The sequence below is a fragment of the Rhipicephalus microplus genome, unplaced genomic scaffold (genome assembly GCF_043290135.1).
Source record: "Rhipicephalus microplus isolate Deutch F79 unplaced genomic scaffold, USDA_Rmic scaffold_14, whole genome shotgun sequence".
Lineage (NCBI taxonomy): Eukaryota > Metazoa > Arthropoda > Arachnida > Ixodida > Ixodidae > Rhipicephalus > Rhipicephalus microplus.
Window position 1 is genome coordinate 34313618 of NW_027464587.1, and position 20285 is coordinate 34333902.

Here is a 20285-nt window from a genome sequence, read left to right on the forward strand (position 1 = left end):
GACGACGTTGCTCGCGGTGATAAGCGATAAGAGTAGTGAAGGATAGCGTCTTTGGATATGCCAGGGTTACATCGAGGTACCAGCCACTAAGTGAAACAGAGCTTTTGAATTTTATTGAATCAGCTGTGCAGAAGGCAGTGTCGAAAGCGTTGGAACACATAGGTACGAGCGTAAGCGAGTGAATACCAATTCTCAAGTGTTTTGCTCAGAAATTACACAGCTGATTTCAGTAACAGTACCGATAGCCAAGTCCACACCTTGTGCAATAGAAGATATGTTGAAATGAGCCCCATAGCGGAAACCCCAAAACTAGGAAACTCAAAATTTGTCTGAACGTTCTACCCCAACTCACGCAGGGGATCAAAATAAAATGAATGTATGGCAATATTTCACGCGTCAGAAGCGCACTGGGTCTCCAGTAAAAATTCCTTGACTTTCATTGCCAGTTCACTTATCAAGGAGAGTAATTTAATAGCGGCAGTCGCTGAAGTGATTCGTTCGTCAACATATGTACCTTGAAAGTACTACAATAAGATTGTCGGTCTTTGATTTCTGCTTCACCTGACATACTATGCTTAACTTTTCAGTTATATCTCGATATCATATTATTAAAAGAAACATGGTGCAACGCTGCTAAGAGATAATGTGAATGATTTTAGAGCATTTCGGGTAGACCACCATGACTAGGAGGTAGTTTTATTATGCCAGTGTCGAATAAATTTTGCCACACAGCGAGCATAGCTTTTCAACTTTTGTTCTCAGACTGTGAAATTTTGACCACAGTATGCCTGGCCACTGACCTTTTTCACTTATAAACGCATATTTTCCTGCGGGTGTGTATAATGCTCAACACTTAGCTACAGCTTTAGCCAGTTGCAAGAATGAATTTCTTCTTACTGGTTATTTACACTCACATTACGTTCTTCTGTGTGTATTGGATGATTCATAAAAATCTTACCTGCAAAAATGGGAGGCATTCTGCATTTATTCGCGGTCGCACACGATCAGTGTTAGATCTTACGTTTTGCAGCACAAGTGTTTCAGTAAAATCTTGGAAAACAATTGATTACTCTTCAAATAGGGACCATCTTCTCGTGTACTTTGAAATCGCATATTTTTAAAACTTTTTGAAAAGATAAAGAAAACGTCGGTCTAATACAAAACATTTAAAGTCTGCTTGCGTTCTAATATTAAGGCAGCGTCTAGTGGTCAAAATGAAGACCTCGGCAGAAATGCCTGTTCTGCTTTAGAAATTTCCAAGAATACTTAAGATTTTGTAATTGGTTCGGTGTTAACCAAAAGTGCCCCACCTAGCCGATGGTTGAATACTGAGTGCACGCAAGACTATAGAAGAAGGAAAGTTGCATGAAAAAGACTTATATGTAATCAGAGTTCAGAAAATTGGAAGTGTTATCTGTTCATTGCAGCAACATTAAACCGCCCTGTATCGCGAGCGAAATAGAATATGATTAAGAACATTTCGAGTACCTGTCTAAATTGAATAACCAACGTGCAATATTGAATTTCTTTTGAGGTAGCAAGAGGATTTCTATAACAGGAAATGTCGACTCAGTAGTTCACACCTCCCAAGAACTTCAAGAATCATAAAATCAATCAAGGCTGAAGGACTAGAAAACAGGTTCTCAACACATCTTCTCAATTCGGTTTACACAGCAGCCAACTCTGACTACACATAAATCTGCACCTCCAAGTTAAATCAGGCTGTGAAAAGATCACCAAATGCAGCACCAGGCCCTGATGATATAACAAGTAAGATAACCAGGAATATTGAAATGATTTTTCAGGTCTCGTAAATCATTCCCTTAGAATAACATTGATTCCTTATGAATGAAAGATTGACAAAATGATGTCATGCTTAAGAAGCAAGGGGCAGGCTGTAATCTAGACAAAATAAGACCGATAGTCTTAACATTTGTTGTAGTAGAATAATATTGAAAGGGTACTTTATGATCATATAATTAGGTTTATTATCGAGAAACAACTGTTGAGTACCTTCCAAATCGGTTGCAGATCTGGATATTCCATATGACATGCACATATAGGTCTGGAAAGTCATATTCACTTTGCCCACCACAAAAAGCAGTATGCGACTTCAGTAACGTTAGACATTAGTAAAAGATACTATAGTGTAGAGTATCCTGTCTTGAATAATCAGTTATGGAGTCATGGGTTCCCACCTTATGTTGTAGCATGGGTGACAGAGTTTTTAAATGGAATAGAATTTAATTTTTTCAAGCTGCTTTTTCTTCGTGTAAGCACAAGCAAACCCGAAGTCTACCTCAGGAGTCGGTACTTTCCCCCGCACATTCTTCCGTTCAACCAGATGTGAAAACCTATGTTTATGCCTTCGACACTGGTTTATTTGCAATGGCAAATGACGTACAATGTCTTTACAATATCTTGCAAACATACCCAAATGAACTTGAGCTTGGCTGGGTGGTATGATGTTGAACCTGAATACCAATAAATGTCCTGTTCTTGTTTTTCCTGTTTAAGATCACGCATATATTATTTATAAGCTCCAAAATATTCCACAACTGCAATATTTAAAATACATCGGAGTAGCGTATAATGAACATATCAACTGTAGCCCTCAGACTGAATACATCGCGACAAAAAGAGTATGCGCACTGGGCGCATCGCGGAGGTTGAACAACTGTAGATTTGGGATGATGTGGAGGACACTTTCGATAATATATAAAAAGTATGTCCGACCTGTTTCAAAGTTTCGCTGCATGAGTTGTTTTTTCTGGTGCACCAGCCTATAAGCTTCGGCCGCTCGTTCTATAAAAAAGGGAAACTTTACGGTTCTGCTTAGGATTTCCAAAGTATACTGCGAATGCAGTTTTATACCTCGAAGCACGGCTGCCACCTCTTTTATGTCGCTTTAACATTCTTACTGTGCAGATTGTTTTTTACGATTATATGAAGCAACCTTTAACACTGATAACGTTATTTTTATTTCCAATCCTGATTTAGTTTTCTCTGCGCATTGTCCCAGATTGCGAAAACCACAAATAGTATTTGTTCAATAGTTACTCGAGCCTCAAAATGTACAAGCTCATAATCCTTCAGGTGTGCAACGAAATACTCGAGAAATTGTTTACCATGATATTTTCTCAACTCACCCTAAGCAATTACCTACCGGAATTTTAAATGGTTTACTGCAAGAACATCTCAGTATTCTGCCAACGAATGTCATTATTGCAACGGATGTGTCACAATCAGACAAAAAATTCGACATCGGAATATAATGCCCTGTGTTTTTTTGGTCATTTTCACTGCGCTTACCAGATTTTCTTCCTGTCTTTCTTGCTGAATTCATGACAATATTGTTAGCTTTGCACAAAGTAAATACCTCGATTCCAGTCGTAGTAATCATAACTTACTCGTTTTATGTGGGCTCTTCCCTGTCCACATCCGATTGCTCATTCATACTGAAACTTTTTACATCAATGGTTCCTTGTCATCTTCGAAGCATCCATTTATTCTGGGCATCGGGGCACAAAGGTTTGGTGTTAAATGAAATGGCTGATTGTCTTACGCAGGCGTCGCTTTCAGAATTGATCATTTCCATGTTCCCACCTAAAGTACAAATTATGGTGGCGCGGTTGCGCATGCTTGAAATCAGGCAAAATTTATCAGACCCTGCACTGATGGCCTCTCCGGAGTACAACCACTTGTTATTTCTCTGGCGCAGAGAATTATCCAATTCAAGAATGCTGAATGTTGCGTGAGGTAATTTGTTGCCGCGTTACCTCGCTCAATTTGAGTTGCATAGATAAGATTTAATAAATTCCCCTTTGTGAATTTGCTGTACGCAAGAGAAAAAGATTAGTCACTTCTTACTATCTTGTCGCCGTTTCCATTTATTCAGAGAAAGCACTCGCACCACGTCTTCAAAACGGGGCTTGCAATTATTAGAACCTGTTCTTTTTTCTTATGAAGCCTTTGCACTGGCGTACAGCCACAGGGATGTTTTATTCGCCATTGAGGAGTACATCGCTGCGACTAAGCAATCTCTTGCTGAACTGTGGGCTCACTGCATATTTTCAAATTCAACATTGGCCCTTCAAACCATGTTAGCTAACTAGCGTTTCTAGCAATGAAGCTATGCAGAAAGCACCGAGAAAGTTCACCTTATAAATGGCCGATCCACTCCATTGGGTACGAACCATGTGCAGAGGAAAACAACAACAACAAGAGGAAGGCACCACTAGATGAAGACCACCATCTTATTCTGACTGTGTCATTTCCGACCTATTGCCTGTTGGTTAGGCTCTGTAAAAAAATCTCCGCCTAAGCACTGCATACAAAAAGTTCGCCCCGTATCAACATGTTACACCGCAAATGTCGTCGAAAGACGTTAGTCTTGCGTCTGGAGAAAGTGAAAAAAGCAGTTCTTTTTTTACGCTCTGCGCAAGACAATCAGGGAATGGTATATTGGAGGCGCTGCGTTAAAGTGACTCGAGCGTGCAGCGGAGGCGAATGAGTGCATCAAGTCACGTCACACGGAAGACATGAGCACTACGTGCTAGTTATTCGGGAAAACGGGGCGCGTGCCGTGCGCGTCCGTCTCTGAGGTGATAAGGTGTAGAACGCAAGACGACGGGTAGGTGCCACCACCGTGTCGTCTTAGCAAAGCGCTGGAAACACTTGCCGTTTCGTGGAAGCGTTGCATGTCCAGCGCAGCGCTATAAAGGCTACCATCCTTAAAATTACTTATGTATGCCCTTTATAGTAAAAAATACACGTACATAGTATTCACGTGTTGTCATGGTGCTTCAGATAGGCGCAATAATTGCTTTTTACTTAACAATCGCACAAGTATGAACGATAAACCTTAAGAGATATTGGTGGGCGCTTCGGTTGGGGTCGACTGTTTGGAGTCGAGTTTGGTCACTTTGGTGCCATTTAGGGTGCCGTTAAGGATGGACAAACAGACAGACAGACAGACAGAATAAAATTTTTGCGCCAAAGGTCCCCAAGAAAGATTGTCGCCTTTAATAGTTAACCAGCGAAGGCTGAAATATGCGGCTCCTGTATTAAGCAGTGGGTCCAACCCAGTGCTGCCAAATCTAGGAGAATTTCCTTATATATAAGGGAGTTTCGTAGTACTTAGGGAAAAAGGGAAATTTGTCAACATCTACAGAAATTTTTCGCTTCCACGTAAAGCAAGCATTCGACGGCGTAACCTTAAGACCATAAGTTTTTTTTTGTTCCTTATCCAACCTTTTCTCTTTTGCAATCCCTCTACACTCACTCAAAGGTGGTGTGCCATCCTCAGTAGTGGTTCCGAGGGGTGAAAGGGGCCGACAGGGGTGGTCTCCACTCTCAACGCTGTGTCAGCGCTGTCCTCTCCCCAATTTCGTTGCGGTTCATTCTGTATCGTTTATGTTCGATATCAACTGCCTGAATCCGGTTCCAACCAAAGAAAAAAAAAGTGCTCTCTCCTGAGCCCGCTAAGTATATAGAAAAGGGAAATTTGTCAACATCTACAGAAATTTTTTGCTTCCACGTAAAGCAAGCATTCTATAGAGTAACCTTCAGACCATAACTTTTTTTTGTTCCTTATCCAACCTTTTCTCTTTTACAATCCCTCTACACTCACTCAAAGGCGCTGTGCCATCCCCAGTAGTGGTTCCGAGGGGTGGAAGGGGCCGACAGGGGTGGTCTCCACTCTCAACGCTGTGTCAGCGCTGTCCTCTCCCCAATTTCGTTGCGGTTCATTCTGTGTCGTTTATGTTCGATGTCGACTGCCTGAATCCGGTTCCAACCAAAGAAAAAAAAGTGCTCTCTCCCGAGCCCTCTAAGTACATAGAAAAGGAAAATTTGTCAACATCTACAGAAATTTTTCGCTTCCACGTAAAGCAAGCATTCTATGGAGTAACCTTTAGACCATAAGTTTTTTTTGTTCCTTATCCAACCTTTTCTCTTTTACAATCCCTCTACACTCACTCAAAGGCGCTGTGCCATCCCCAGTAGTGGTTCCGAGGGGTGGAAGGGGCCGACAAGGGTGGTCTCCACTCTCAACGCTGTGTCAGCGCTGTCCTCTCCCCAATTTCGTTGCGGTTCATTCTGTGTCGTTTATGTTCGATGTCGACTGCCTGAATCCGGTTCCAACCAAAGAAAAAAAAGTGCTCTCTCCTGAGCCCGCTAAGTATATAGAAAAGGGAAATTTGTCAACATCTACAGAAATTTTTTGCTTCCACGTAAAGCAAGCATTCTATGGAGTAACCTTCAGACCATAACTTTTTTTTGTTCCTTATCCAACCTTTTCTCTTTTACAATCCCTCTACACTCACTCAAAGGCGCTGTGCCATCCCCAGTAGTGGTTCCGAGGGGTGGAAGGGGCCGACAGGGGTGGTCTCCACTCTCGACGCTGTGTCAGCGCTGTCCTCTCCCCAATTTCGTTGCGGTTCATTCTGTGTCGTTTATGTTCGATGTCGACTGCCTGAATCCGGTTCCAACCAAAGAAAAAAAAAGTGCTCTCTCCCGAGCCCTCTAAGTACATAGAAAAGGAAAATTTGTCAACATCTACAGAAATTTTTCGCTTCCACGTAAAGCAAGCATTCTATGGAGTAACCTTTAGACCATAAGTTTTTTTTGTTCCTTATCCAACCTTTTCTCTTTTACAATCCCTCTACACTCACTCAAAGGCGCTGTGCCAACCCCAGTAGCGGTTCCGAGGGGTGGAAGGGGCCGACAGGGGTGGTCTCCCCTCTCAACGCTGTGTCAGCGCTGTCCTCTCCCCAATTTTGTTGCGGTTTATTCTGCGTCGTTTATGTTCGATGTCGACTGTCTGAATCCGGTTCCAACCAAAGGAAAAAAAGTGCTCTCTCCTGAGCCCGCTAAGTATATGTTTTCTTTTACACCAACCTCCCATTTTCTCGCCTTTCATCCACGGTGTTCTTTCTTTGGTTTCTTGTTTTTTTTATTGGCTTCCCTTCTTTGCCCACGTTGTCACGTTGCTAGTGAGCTACCCTGTGAAGAAATGTGGCTCTGCCAAAGTCCCCGAGGTTTCTGTGAAAAGTGTGGCCAGAGCAGTTCCGCCGCAACCTCCATGCCTTCTTCTGCTCCTTTCGTGCATTTTGACATTCAATGTTTTACCATGGCACGCGTCCCTTGTCTGGCAGTCCAGATGTTTGTAGGATACACTTGGCTGCTGCGTCAATAAGAAAAGCTTTGAAGTACTGCGCAGCTTTATCTATGCCTAACCCACATCTTTCAGTCCAACTTAAATGAGTAATGTTATAAAACTGTTCCCAGTCGGCTTTGTTTATCAGCCATTTAGGAACATGTGGAGGACATTCATATATTGTTGGTGTACTGAAAACTAAAGAAAAAATAGTCACTTCCAAATGGAATATTTATGACTTTCCATTTCAGTAGTGAAGCAGATACGATACTTAAGTCTATATATGAGCATGTCTTGTTGGCGATGTTATAGTGTGTTGGTTTTTTTCTATTTAACAGACAGGCAGCGTAAGAGAAGAGAAACTGGTCACTGAAACGACCTCGTGCATCACAGCGAGAATCACCCCATAAACCGCTATGTGCGTTCAGGTCCCCAAGGACCATATAAAGTTCAGGTAGTTCATTCATTTAAAGACTGGAGTTCACGTTTTTCCAGACGGTGGTGTGCAAGTATGTACAAAGAGCCGACGGTGACGAGTTTGTTCAGAAGAACTGCTCCGACAGCCACCGCCTTGAGGGAAGTTTGAAGGGGTAATTGTGTACATGCTATCTCTTGACTAACTATAACATCTACACCACCGGATGGTGGCATGACATCTTCTTTATCCTTTCGGAAGATAACGTAGTTACGTAGAAAGTTTGTGTGTGTTTTTAATTTAAATTCGTCTCTTGTACACACAGCAGTCTTGGATTGTGTTTATGAAGGAGTTCTTGTGAGTCATCGAGGTTTCGAAGAAGGCCTCGGATGTTCCACTGTAATATTTCTGTCTGCATATAAAGAAGAGATTCTGCTGTGGGTACAGAGAAAATCCTGCGTTGGAGTGAACTTGATGATTCAGGTGGCAGAACGATCATCCGGCCCTGTTATTGGCACATTCCATCTTTCTTTCTTGGCATCTTTCTTGGCACATTCCAAGGAGCCACGCCGCTCTTTCGGCACCAAGGGTACCGATTGTTTTCACTGCCTCCTCGGAGGCACTGGATGCCCGCACGTTCGAGCAGGTCGTTCGGATTTTGGGCCTTGCCTGGTGAGGTGAGGCCTTGAGACCAGAGGACCCTGGAGTCTCCGGTCTCGATTCGCCAGGAGGTGGAGTAGATTGAACTACCGCCGCCTTGGGGGCAGGCGCCACTGCCGACGGCTTGCTCTTCACTGATAAAAGGAGTGGCGAGGGCAGGTGCGGCGGTGCCCCTTGGCGCGCCGCATCAGCATATGTGGGGCCATCAAATGGTGACACTCTTCTTCTTGCTTCTTTGAGTGTGATGTTTTCTTTTATATTCAACGTGATAATCTCTGTTTCTTTTTTTTTACAAAATGAACAGGACCGTGAGTATGCGGCATGATTTCCGCCGCAGTTCACACAGTATGACGGTTCTTTGCAGTTGTCGGAATTGTGGCCTGACACTCACACTGTGCACAAGTTTGATGACCACGACAGCTTTGCGAGCCATGGCCATACCTCTGACATTTAAAACAACGATGTGGGTTAGGTATATATGGCCTCATCGAAGTCTTCGTGTACCCAGTTTGAATAGTTTCTGGCAGATTACTGAAAGCGAACGTGAGTATTATGTGTTTTGTTGATGTTCAATATTGTTTCTTCTGATGGCGATCCTTTGTACATTGGTCACCTTCTCACTCTTCCATGCCTACAGAATTTCCGCTTCGGTCAGGCCAAGCAAATCAGCGTCAAATACCAATCCACGAGTTGTGTTCATTGATCTGTTTGGTGTTACAGTGATCTGAGTGTCACCAAAAGTTGAAAGATTGTGTAGCTTTTCGAACTGTTCTTTTTCTCGAACACTGAGGAAGAGGTCTCCGCTGACCATTTTGGTAGCTCTGCACCCACGAGTTTCTCCGAGACACCTGGCTAATACGAAGGGGGATACAGTTCTGGCTTGCTTGCCAGTTTTATTACTATGGATGACATAAAAATAGGAGAAGTTTTCATTAGAATGTTTGAAAAAATCAGTCTTTGTTGCGTACGAGCTTTCAGCCGGTACGATCATTAACAGAGGAAAAGCTCTATGCATGCCTCTTTAATTTAATTCAGAAGCGTTGGCGGCCACCCACCACGGAGCAGAACGAAGGGACGCTACAAGTTTGCGTATGCTGAAACTTGCAGATGCCATCTGTACGACGCTACTATAATCCGATGCTCCTAGACCAAGGTAGGCTATTTGCACGGGGCTAACCCTAGCCGCCAAGAAGTTTGGAAGTAAATGGAAGAGAGTAGAAGACAGGACAGATGAAAAGTGAGAGATAAAGACGAAGATGTAGGGACAGAGAGATAGGAAAAGGCGACTGCCAATTTCCCCTGGGTGGGTCAAGCCCATGGGTGCCGCCTACGTGAAGCGGAGGCCAAGGTGGCGTGTTGCCTCTGCCGGGGGGCCTTGAAGGTCCAATCACTCGGCGTCGGCTCAACCCCCAGGATCCTCTTTTCCCCGTACACGGCCCAGCCACACACGTCTATGCGTGGGAGAGGTCGAAACCCCCCGTAAGCTCGGGTTCGTGGTGTTGCTACAGACCAAACGCCTGCTTTCACAAACGCCCCTGCGGAGGCTTTTCCGATAGGTCAAAGGACATATGTCGCAAAAGCGCACATACCTTTTCATGGGATCCTGAACGCCAGGCCGGTAGAATGCGCCTAAAACTTGGTCAATGGTCTTTTTTCACTCTTTGATGCCCCGCCATCAAAGTTTCGTGAGCGAAAGCCAGCACTTGACGAGATCGGGTTCACGACCAGAGAAGCAGCCCGAGTGTTTGCTACGATGATATTGAAGCAAAACCCGTACTGCCGCGAAGAATATGTGCCCTTGCTAACCGAGTATTTTGTGTGAAGTGTTGACCATGCAGTTTTTAATGTAGCACACCCGTTGGATCATTTCGTCTGAGGAAGCATAGTAGCAACGGTATAAAAAAAACCATTTTATACCATGAACGAGTGAGTGAGAAGCTTTCTAAAGGACTTGAACCACTTTCATTCTAGAAGAATCTAAAGTCCTGTCTTCTCTTTCAGCCTTACTCACATTTTATCTGGTCATATTCAATGTGTTTATGTCGACCTTACATGTTGTAGACAGTTCTCAGCCCTCGACGCCGACCACCACAGAACCTGGTGAATCTTTTTCATTCTTTCCTCTTCCACTTGCTGAATTTTCCTATCTCGACTTACTTCTAGAATTTTCTATTTCCCCTTTTCTTCGGTGTCTTGAACTTCCCTTGCTCCTGAAACATTGTCAACAATGACATTGTACAAAAGTTTTATAACGCATTTGACCACTGAATTTCAACCTTTGCCTTCATAACACTGATAGTACAGCCACCAGCGAGGTACAATGTGGCAATAGTACCTGTTAGAGCTTCATCTGGCACCAGAAATTGACGGAATACTAGCATACTACTACGCGCGTCTCACAGCACTGAAACTATCTGGCCAAACGATTGTCCCTGCAACACCGGCATCTGGCGAGTCACAGCTTTTAGGTGAGTTCTCAATGCGCTAGCAACATGTTCCTCTGGTTCTTTGTATGATCGATTGGTACTTTCAGTGGGGTTCTCTTCGGGAGACAGCAAACAAGACGTTTTCTTCATATAACCATCTCCTTGTGCAGACATTAGTATCGTACCTTGTTTTTGGCAATTTTCACAGTAAGATTTTTTAAGCTTGGTTCGGCGATCTGGGGCCCTGTGACCAAATTTGTCACACGCGAAACACTCCATGGCCGTTCTCTCAAATAAGCCTCCGCTCTTCTCCATGATGCTACTATTATTCGTTCTCTCACAAAACAGGAGCAAGTTCTGCTATGTCTTCAAGCTTGCTGCGTTTCTTTTCACCAAGAAACAGCGCTATTTGTTGATGACAGTTATTAAAAAATGATCTCGACGCTATTAGATTATGGAGTGCAAAATACTTTTTGTTCATCTTTGACATTTCCACCCGCCGATCAAAGAAACTCAAAAGCATCTCCGCGTATTGTTTTCTGGTCTCACCATCTTGGTGCTTGCTCAGGCGAAACTTCTCCTGGCAACCCTCCGCAGTAAAAAAAAAACAACATCGACGCAAAGCTAACTTCGCCTTATTATAGTGGAAGGAATATTCAGGACACGACCGTCTAAAGACTTGCAAGGCCTCCTAACTCAAACATAAGCTTAAAGCTGTGGTCCATTTTCCTTTCTGTCATTCTTGTGTGATAGTGACGTTCTTCAACCTCTTTAGGTATGCATCCAATTCGTCCAGGTTTCAATCAAATTCTGCAATCAGGCTGTCAGGATTCACGTTCCCGAAAGCATTCCTTCCCGATCCTCGGTCAACCGTTCTCGACTCACTACGAGTGCCTTCCGATTCACTAACTTTAAGCTGCGACTGCAATTTTCTTTTTTTCTACCAGTTCTAGCAGCTCCTTTCTTTTCTCACGTACTGCAGCTCGTTCACTTCGTGCCCACGCCTCTTGCTCATCCAACCACGCCTCTAGCTCTTCGCCCTCGAGCCCCATGCGCTCGGCCAAAGCCACTTGATCTCGTGGGCTTGCCATATTCCTAATAAGAATACACCTACCGCTACCACCACTATATTACTAACGGCTTCCTTTTGTCATAGCAGACGCCGATTTGTGATGCAGGTTTACGGTTGACTAAACTGTTGCTCGGAGAGAAAGCCTCAGAGGTAAGAAATGACGAAGCCGTTTAGTTTAAAACCATGAAAAGTAGAACGTTTAAGCATAGTGAAGGGAAAAAGAAATGAAGTTGTAATATTCACAGTGAGCCTAAGCTGATGAACTAAAACGTATTATTTAATAATGTTTTATTTACGGATACTGTTGGCCCTTACATAGGGCTGTTACAGCAGTAGGAAAAAATACACGAAAACATAGCGATATTTCTAAGAACAAAACAAATATAGTCACAAATAACAAATTAGGGGACAAGAATGAAGTAATAAAAAAAGCGCAACCAAAAACAGAACCCAGAACTTACCCCTTTCGGCCATGGAGGTGTCGATTGACACCGCCGCAAAATATTTCTTCTAGTGTTTTGGAAACGTAACTAATACTGCTCGTTCTTGGGGTCATAGTTCTTCATTGATCCCCACAGCACTTAAGGTGGCAGCCACTCAAAAACAAAAAAGTTTTTGAAGGGCAGGCAGCATTGAAATAACTTTTTCCTCAAAACCAGCATGTCTTATTTAATTTACACAGCTATTTACATTGCAAATATTGAATACTTATATATTGGGAGGTAATCTTTGTCAAAAATTGCATTAAATGTGCTAGCCTCACCAGCTGTGATAAGTGACTAATGGGTGGCTTTATTCAGTAAAGCTTTGACATTTGTGTAACTAATGGTTGGAGCTATGCAGTGAACTAGAATAAATATTATGCAGTGAATATCAAGGAAATAATGCTAAAAAGCCAAAAAACAAGGAAAAAGAGCCAATTTAGACTGAACCTGTCGGAGAATCCAGCTGTGAACGAAAAAATATTCGATGGATTTCTTTCATTCTAGTTCACTGCACAGATATATATGTTGTAAATAACTTTGCAAAATATCAGTTCAAAGTATACGCTGAGAAATACGTTATGGTAGTTTGCGTCGCAACATTTGGGGCAAACTGTTATTTTCAGAAAAACGTAAACAAAGATTTCCGAGCTTGTAAAAAGCGTCACAATCTTCGCATGCAGGCCTAAAATGCACAAGATTCATAGCTGGGCCCCTCTGCAGAAGCATTATTGTCTCCTTTTGTTCCGGTGGCTGCTCGTCTTTTCTTCCTGGTCTTTTTTGTCTCATTCGCTGACTTGCGTTTAGCATTCTGCATGCGCAGGTGATCCCTGGCGATGCAAGCTTACGTCGTGTGGTACCCTGGTTCTATGCCAGCTTGACTCAGGATATCTAGGGTGCTTACACTGCTATTATTAAAAATTTGCCACATCATCATGAAAGGCAAACATTACTGTAGGCAAGCTTACGTAGATCTCTTTGGGTGCCCGCTGCCATATTAGACCATTGAAACACTCATTAGCACTTTGAGTCGTTCCATGAAGGCACTTCATTAGAAGTTCATCTTAGCACAGATCACTGTATACAGTTTTAACTTTGTTGGGCACATCATTTGGAAATCCTCCTTTGGGTACATATTTCGCTTGGCCGAGTGCTTCAACCTTTTGGTATCCGCACCAGCTTTTTGGTCCAAGTGGACACAGACCATGTCTCGGCTGCTTGTCTTTAGAGCTGCAATGAAAAAGACTGGCAAGGGTAGCCTTTTTCATTGCAGAAAGATTGCCCACATTAGCCCTTATGGCGATGCCATAGTAATTTTGCAGGCGGTCAATGAGGGCATCAGTGAGCTTTCCCTTACCACCGAGTCCACGCACTCTCTTCTTCAGTTTCCTGAGGCGGCAGCCAACATGCTTCTGGACATGCCCAATACATTCCAGTTTCTGCACACTGTTCTTTCCATACATGTCTTTGACATTGGCATAGCTCTTGAAATCACCATCGCCGTAGTACTGCAGGTACTTCAAATCTCTTTTGCCTTTCGACCTTTCAAATATTCGGTATAGACCAACCGTCTCCATACTGCCAACACTTCCTTCATGGTTTGCTTGGTAGGAAGTGTGGTTTGCCTTCTATTCCTGGTAAGAAGCACTATCTTGCCTCAACTTGCTTTTGGTTTTACAAGACTTACACGAACTAGAAAGGGCCTCAACATCAATAACCTTTTCCGTGTCAACAGAAATCACAGACACACAACCGTTCAAAGATGAATGGCCACGCTTCTGCCACGTGCCATCACCTGAAACACCACACTCGGCACTCCCCACAACACGATGAAATTTCACAGCAGCATCAGTCATCAACTTCGACTCCACTTCTCCTGCCGCTGCAGAAAGCCGCGATGACAATTTGTGGCAGGTGGAGTGACGGGGAGAAGCAGGCATGTTCATGACTTTGGAAAAATTTTTCGCACCAGCGTGCCTTTTTCCTAGCTGGCGCATCGTGTAAACCAGACGTAAATTGTTCTCATTGGCACGGCCCACATTTCTCGATGTATGAAATGAGCGCTTGAACCCACAGTCAGTACACACGACCGCACAAGCCGAGCCCTTGGTGAGAGCGTTTCTCGAGCTGTGTTGTGTTCATGCATTTGGAACATGCCAGCGATGAAAACACTGAAGAAAGAATACCAATGTCCTTTGTCCTGTTCCCTTGGAGCACAGAATTCCCTAGTGGAGCCTGGTACGCCTTGTTTATGTCCTCAAGCTTCTTCGCAGTCGCCGAAATACCGGCGTCTGTGCCAATAGGCAGCCTCGTCGTCGTGTAGCAATTTCCAGCAAACTTGCGCTTCCTCGTCTTCTGTGTTCAGCACTTCCACGTGCTGGTCGTAATATGGTCCAGGTGGCCTAAGGATACAGCCCTAGTAGCGTTGAGACGTGGAACAAGTGCAGAACGAAGACTGACTTAGTCTGACCAAGGCCAGCAACAAAAATTCCGACAAGCATCGTGCGTCCCCCCTGTGGCTTTTGTTAGAGACTAACGAATACATCTAAACACAAAGTTGTATTTAATGACCTCATCTTATATAACAGTCACAATAAAATGCATAAAGTATTTTGAATAGCATTAATATAGACGAAACAACACTTGCCTTTGAAAGCGGTTTTTCGAAACCAAAATCACAGTTGGAAATGTGGTTTCGGTTTTGCTTATAGGAGCATAGGGTATGGAAAACTTGCTGTAACTCGCAAAGTGATGACGCCAGGAGGATTTTGATGCGACATATATGCGAATGTTTGGGCGTGCAAGAAAAACAAAACCCTAAAACTTTATTTTCGCGAAAAAAAGACTTTTGAAGGTGGCCTACCACCTTAACGTCACTATTGCGGCATGCTTGTGGAGGTAGCAGCCACAAAGAAGAAGCGCGGCTAAGGTCTTCGGCGAAGCCGAGGCGTGTAAGGTGACGTGGATAAGCGCCATTTTTGGAACGACATACCGAAGCTGTTTCAGTGAGTATTAGGCTGTTAATTAAGACGTTGGTTCCTATTTTCTGTACACTGTTGACTGGCAGGAAAAAGAGCAGCCATTTTTTTCAGCTTTCAATCACTGGGTCCTAATTACCTAATTTGATACCTCGTTAATTATTCCAAAAATGCTTGCACCAGTGGCTGAGTTCTTTGTTTGTGTTCTTCTGAGGTTCTAACTACTAGAAAAAACACCCAAAAAGCGCATCCGACTAAAATGAAAAGTGCAGGGCTGAAAAGGTTAATCATTGAATGTACTATAGCATGCTTACACAAATAAAATAATATTAATTACAAACTAGGATATGTGCTAGGTGTTTTAAAAACATATCTATGGATGAGCTTGAAACGACTTTATCGCTCAACGAATTCCATTCATTGATAGCTCTTGGAAAAAAACTATACTTAAAACAATGCGTTAAGTATACTTTTCTTAGAGCGAAACAGTTACAGAATCCAGTTTTGTTTATGCTTCTGCTATGTCGGCAGGAATACACCCATCTGCTTTGGAAAATTGTGGATTTTCTTTATATCGACCTACAGGCACCGTCAACAAGTTTGCCATTTAGGTTGCCGCCACACTTTTTTAAAAAACAAATCGGCCTATCCTACGTACCTTATTAATCGATGTTATGCGAGTGATGCGTATGGAAGGCGACCATGTTGCAATTTCTATATCGTGACACTTCATGAAATGACGCCATATATATGTATAAATCTTGCACGCGCAGACACACGTTGCACATGTTTGTATAACAAGTTTTTTTGCACTTGCGTGATGATATCAAATAAAAACATTAGTATTAGCAACACCAGAAGCGATAAGCTGATATGAAGCGCAGGTGCTCGCGAGGATGGTAACCCTGAACGCTCTTACATAAATAGACTTCAGCGCATGACACCTAAGTACAATTGACGTTAACCCGACGTCACGACTGCATCGTAGAAGTAGATATGTAATATTAGTATAGTTGGATAGCCAGCAAGGCAACCACAATTAACGTTTCACGAACGTTAGAGTCTATTTGAAAAGTAGTTCTGAGACCTGGCGTGGCTTTGTAGTAGATTGCTTGATTGCCATGTATAATGCTTGAGTTCGATTTCTGCTGAGACCTTCACATTAATTCTTTGTATTCTTTGGATCAGCGTTGCTGATGTCAAGTTTTTCCTAACACTTACGTCTTAAAACTCTCGTCGTTGCTGCGTCGATTCAAAGTGTCGATAACCTGTGGCACATACCGGCCCGCAGGTTTGTGCCACTCTCTAGTGGAAGGTGTTTGACGGCGTACGCGTCCGGATTATGAAAGTATTCATGTCTGGACTATCGCGTCATATTCATGAAATTATCTTATCCTCCTATAACAATTTTGGTCCACGGGATCATAAGAGCACCCAGACGTAAGCGGATAGATAGATAGATAGATAGATAGATAGATAGATAGATAGATAAATAGATAAATAGATAGATAGATAGATAGATAGATAGATAGATAGATAGATAAATAGATAGATAGATAGATAGATAGATAGATAGATAGATAGATAGATAGATAGATAGATAGATAGATAGATAGATAGATAGATAGATAGATAGATAGATAGATAGACACGCTCGAAGTTACCGATGTTCGCTAAGAAATGCTTCGCATTTAAAAAAACAACGTGTTCCCTTTGAAGCGGCACTATATACATATCACTCGCACGGCATGTCAGCGTCCTTCCTTTCAGAAGTTCGAACCTCACAAGCATTAAAAAGCTCATAGGAACGCACAATACACGAGCAGCTGAACCACGAAGAGATGCACATTACTAAAGACGTGGTGGGGAACGCTGGTTCTGCGAACGCGTCACGGACGCGCAATTTCCCGGCGTACCGAACACCATTTGCCACTTGATGACACCCCCCCCCCCCCCCCCTGCTGACGTGGTGCGAGTAGAAAGGATTCATTACTCAGCCCTCCTTCTTTTGCGGTTGGTGTTTGTCACGCACGGTGACTAGACCTACCTTGTGAAGCAAACTATGAAGTCTGAAGATATAATCTATACATGTTTTACCCCTTTCTGAAGATATAATCTATACATGTTTTACCCCTTTCATTATGTCTAATTGCGCCATGTTCGGCGAACGCTTTAGCTCACATAAAACAATTTGATTTTTCATTGAATTGATGGAGCTACCACCAAAGAACGCATGTTAAATTTATGATTCAGTGAAAATATTTAGTTTGAAGCACTGAGTGGTCAAGTTAGTGAGCACAAATGGATACAAGACATAATATGCATCTACTAATGCGCAATACTCGTTGGTAGTTAGCGCGTAAAAGAAAAAAAAGCGAGTTTTTACGGAATTGGCCAGCAGAAAAATTAGCTATATTCATTGCTGTCTTGTAGGTTGGCCAAAAAAGATAAAATATTTTTCTGTTCTTTATAAGTTCACAAAACAGAGCCTGCTGCTTCATTATATAGAAGTTCAGAGTATCAGCTTGTATAGTTTCGTCGCTTCATCGGTAATTCGTGATCAAGTACAGCCATAAACTGCCCCATTGACACAGTAATAATTCATCAAGATTTTGTCAGAGCACTAAGCGACTTCGCATGAAAAATAAGTTTACTGTAGTCTACATACATTATGGTTTTGCTATGTAAAGAAAAAAAAAAGATAATTCTACACAAACCTTCATTTAGTTGTCCATTTTCACTGCAACGTAAATAAATTACTAATTAGTTTATATCCAATGTTTTTCATATGAACTTCAATGGCGTTTGGTTTGAAGGAAACAGTAAATTACGCTTTGTTACGTTGAATAGTTTCGCCGAACTCGCAGTACAACGAAAGCTTGTACAACGAAAATGCTTTTGCTGCTCACACTATTTTCATTGCTACCAGGTAACACTTCCAACCAGGCAATAAAATCATATTTAATTCAAAAGAGGGGATAATAAGCTTTCTGAAGTAGCCAAATTCAGTTTGCTGTGTGAAGCGCAGCACGCCCAGTGCATCCGCAAACAATGCGTAAAAGGCGGAGTGGTTGCGGCTGAAGTGGGGCCACCACCTTAATCACCGGTTGCTATTGCACTCTAACGATAGTTGAGCTCTCATTGCATCGTCTCGCATTCCTTCGCATGTGATCCTGCCTGCGTCTCAGAGGACGAAATTTGGTTTGCCGCTCTGTATTAAACTTTTAGGGCGCCGGGAAAACAAGGAAAACGGAAGGCAACGTAAGCTTACTAGTTTCGTCTCTGTTCAGGAGTTTAGAAGCGTGCGACTTGATGCCGATGGGGGCCGATGCCTCCAGTGTTCCCAAGACATAGCCTGTAGAAAAAGACAAATTACGAAAACTGTGCAAGTAATAGAATCAAAAGTCAACGTCATGCCAAAATCATGACTACACTGAACGGGACGAGTGCTCAAAACTGTTTATTCGTTTAGGAAGGCTTTCTAATTCAGGTAATTTTCGCCAACGCATGCACAACTTTCTTGAGCCTTCGTCACTGAATAATGAAACCAGACTCATTTCAAGTACTTCTTAAATAATTGTATGAGAGCGCCCGTTCTATAAGTCTTCCCTCTTATTTTCAGTGCGGCCGTCATTTTGACGCCAAGTTCACTGTAGGTTCCATACACGCACCTACTAACCAATACAGCATGTGGGGTCTTACGCATCAAAACCAGGAAATGACTACGAGGCAAGCCATAGCCCTTCATCACTTCTGCCACGTGGACTTCTTTATTCTTAACTGACCCAGAATAGCAGATGCACCACAAGCGTTTGGCCCCCATCGAAATGGAATCGCCAATGCCGGCATTAAACCTACGAATTTCGCGTCAGCACCACAGAAGTGCACAGAGTTCCATAGGCGTGCACGGGGTTCCTCTTTAGAGATAGCGAAGGTTTCCCCTCCTTAATAGGTCAAAGTATGGTGCAGGCATTGACCCCCCCCCCCTTTCAGAGGAGTAGGAAGGTACCAATCTCTTCGGCCCCCTCGCTCTGTATTCATGCCTAGAGCCAGACCCTAGAGTTTCAGATAGGAAAGCTCGGGGCTCACACCAGGGTCGTCACTGACTTGCAAGTCAATGTCTCCAAACTACGAGAAAACAGTTGTCAAAAGTCACTATATTTTTTGAAATCTAGCAAAAATGTCGCCTATCTAAGTATATGTGGCATGCCCAGTAGTAAAAAATTAAAGTATGTATAGCTTCATGTAATACTTTCGTAATGCCTAAATTACACTGATGTTTATCGATGATGATGGCCTCGATAACTACAGTATGGGAGTGCTTGAGGGGTCTTGTTCTGTGACTAGCCTTGACATGGGCTTGCTGACGCAAGGATTGCCATCAGTTATGAATTGAACGCTCGTAATATCCTTTCGTTACAGTCAACTGGTTTTGAAAGTGACTCTGTGGTAAACCCAGCGAGAAAAGCGTGGCGTTGTTTGTGAAGAGCTTTGCGGCCCCATACAATAATTAAAAGCTTTGTTATAACTTATGCGTTCGAGAGCCAAAGGAACTAATCACTATTGATTCTCCCACATGTTGAGTACATATGACACCAAGCGCCACTGCCAACTTTTTATAGTCAATTAAGTGAACAGAGAGAGGATTTATAGTGTTATATGGCACTCATTTATGCTGCACGCGATTATGAAGACCAGTGAAAAAAGAATGCCCGAATAAATACCTTTTATTGCACACTCACCTCCCATCTGCTTCTCAGCCGTAAATAACCCTATGTACTTGACGCCGACGCAGTTCCAGGATATCACGTAACAATATTGGTAAACGCTGGAACCCTTGAAATAATTTACCATCGTGTCGCGAAGAACTTCCTCCGAAACAAAATATTTTCTCGACGCATTTCAGTCTTGTTGCGATGGGGGCACTAAGCCCGGACCAGAGTCGACCAAGTGTCAGTGTCGACTAAGTGTCTAAGGAGAAGAAAATCAGAGGAGCTAGAGTTGATATCAGGAAAGTTTATTCACAGTAATTTTTTTAAGATGAAGTTAGCGTGAATGATGGTAGCATCTGTGAGCGTGTCGGCGCTCGCGTT

General features: G+C 43.0%; 1 protein-coding gene across 1 annotated transcript in view; it reads right to left on the minus strand.

The window, feature by feature from the left end:
* LOC119181513 (putative peptidoglycan muropeptide transporter SLC46) overlaps positions 1 to 20285 on the minus strand; it is a 335450-nt gene that overhangs the window by 119034 nt on the left and 196131 nt on the right. Inside the window, exon 5 of the mRNA XM_075882962.1 lies at positions 18464 to 18547. Within this exon, the coding sequence (XP_075739077.1) occupies positions 18464 to 18547 (84 nt within the window). The remainder of the gene's footprint in view (positions 1 to 18463; positions 18548 to 20285) is intronic.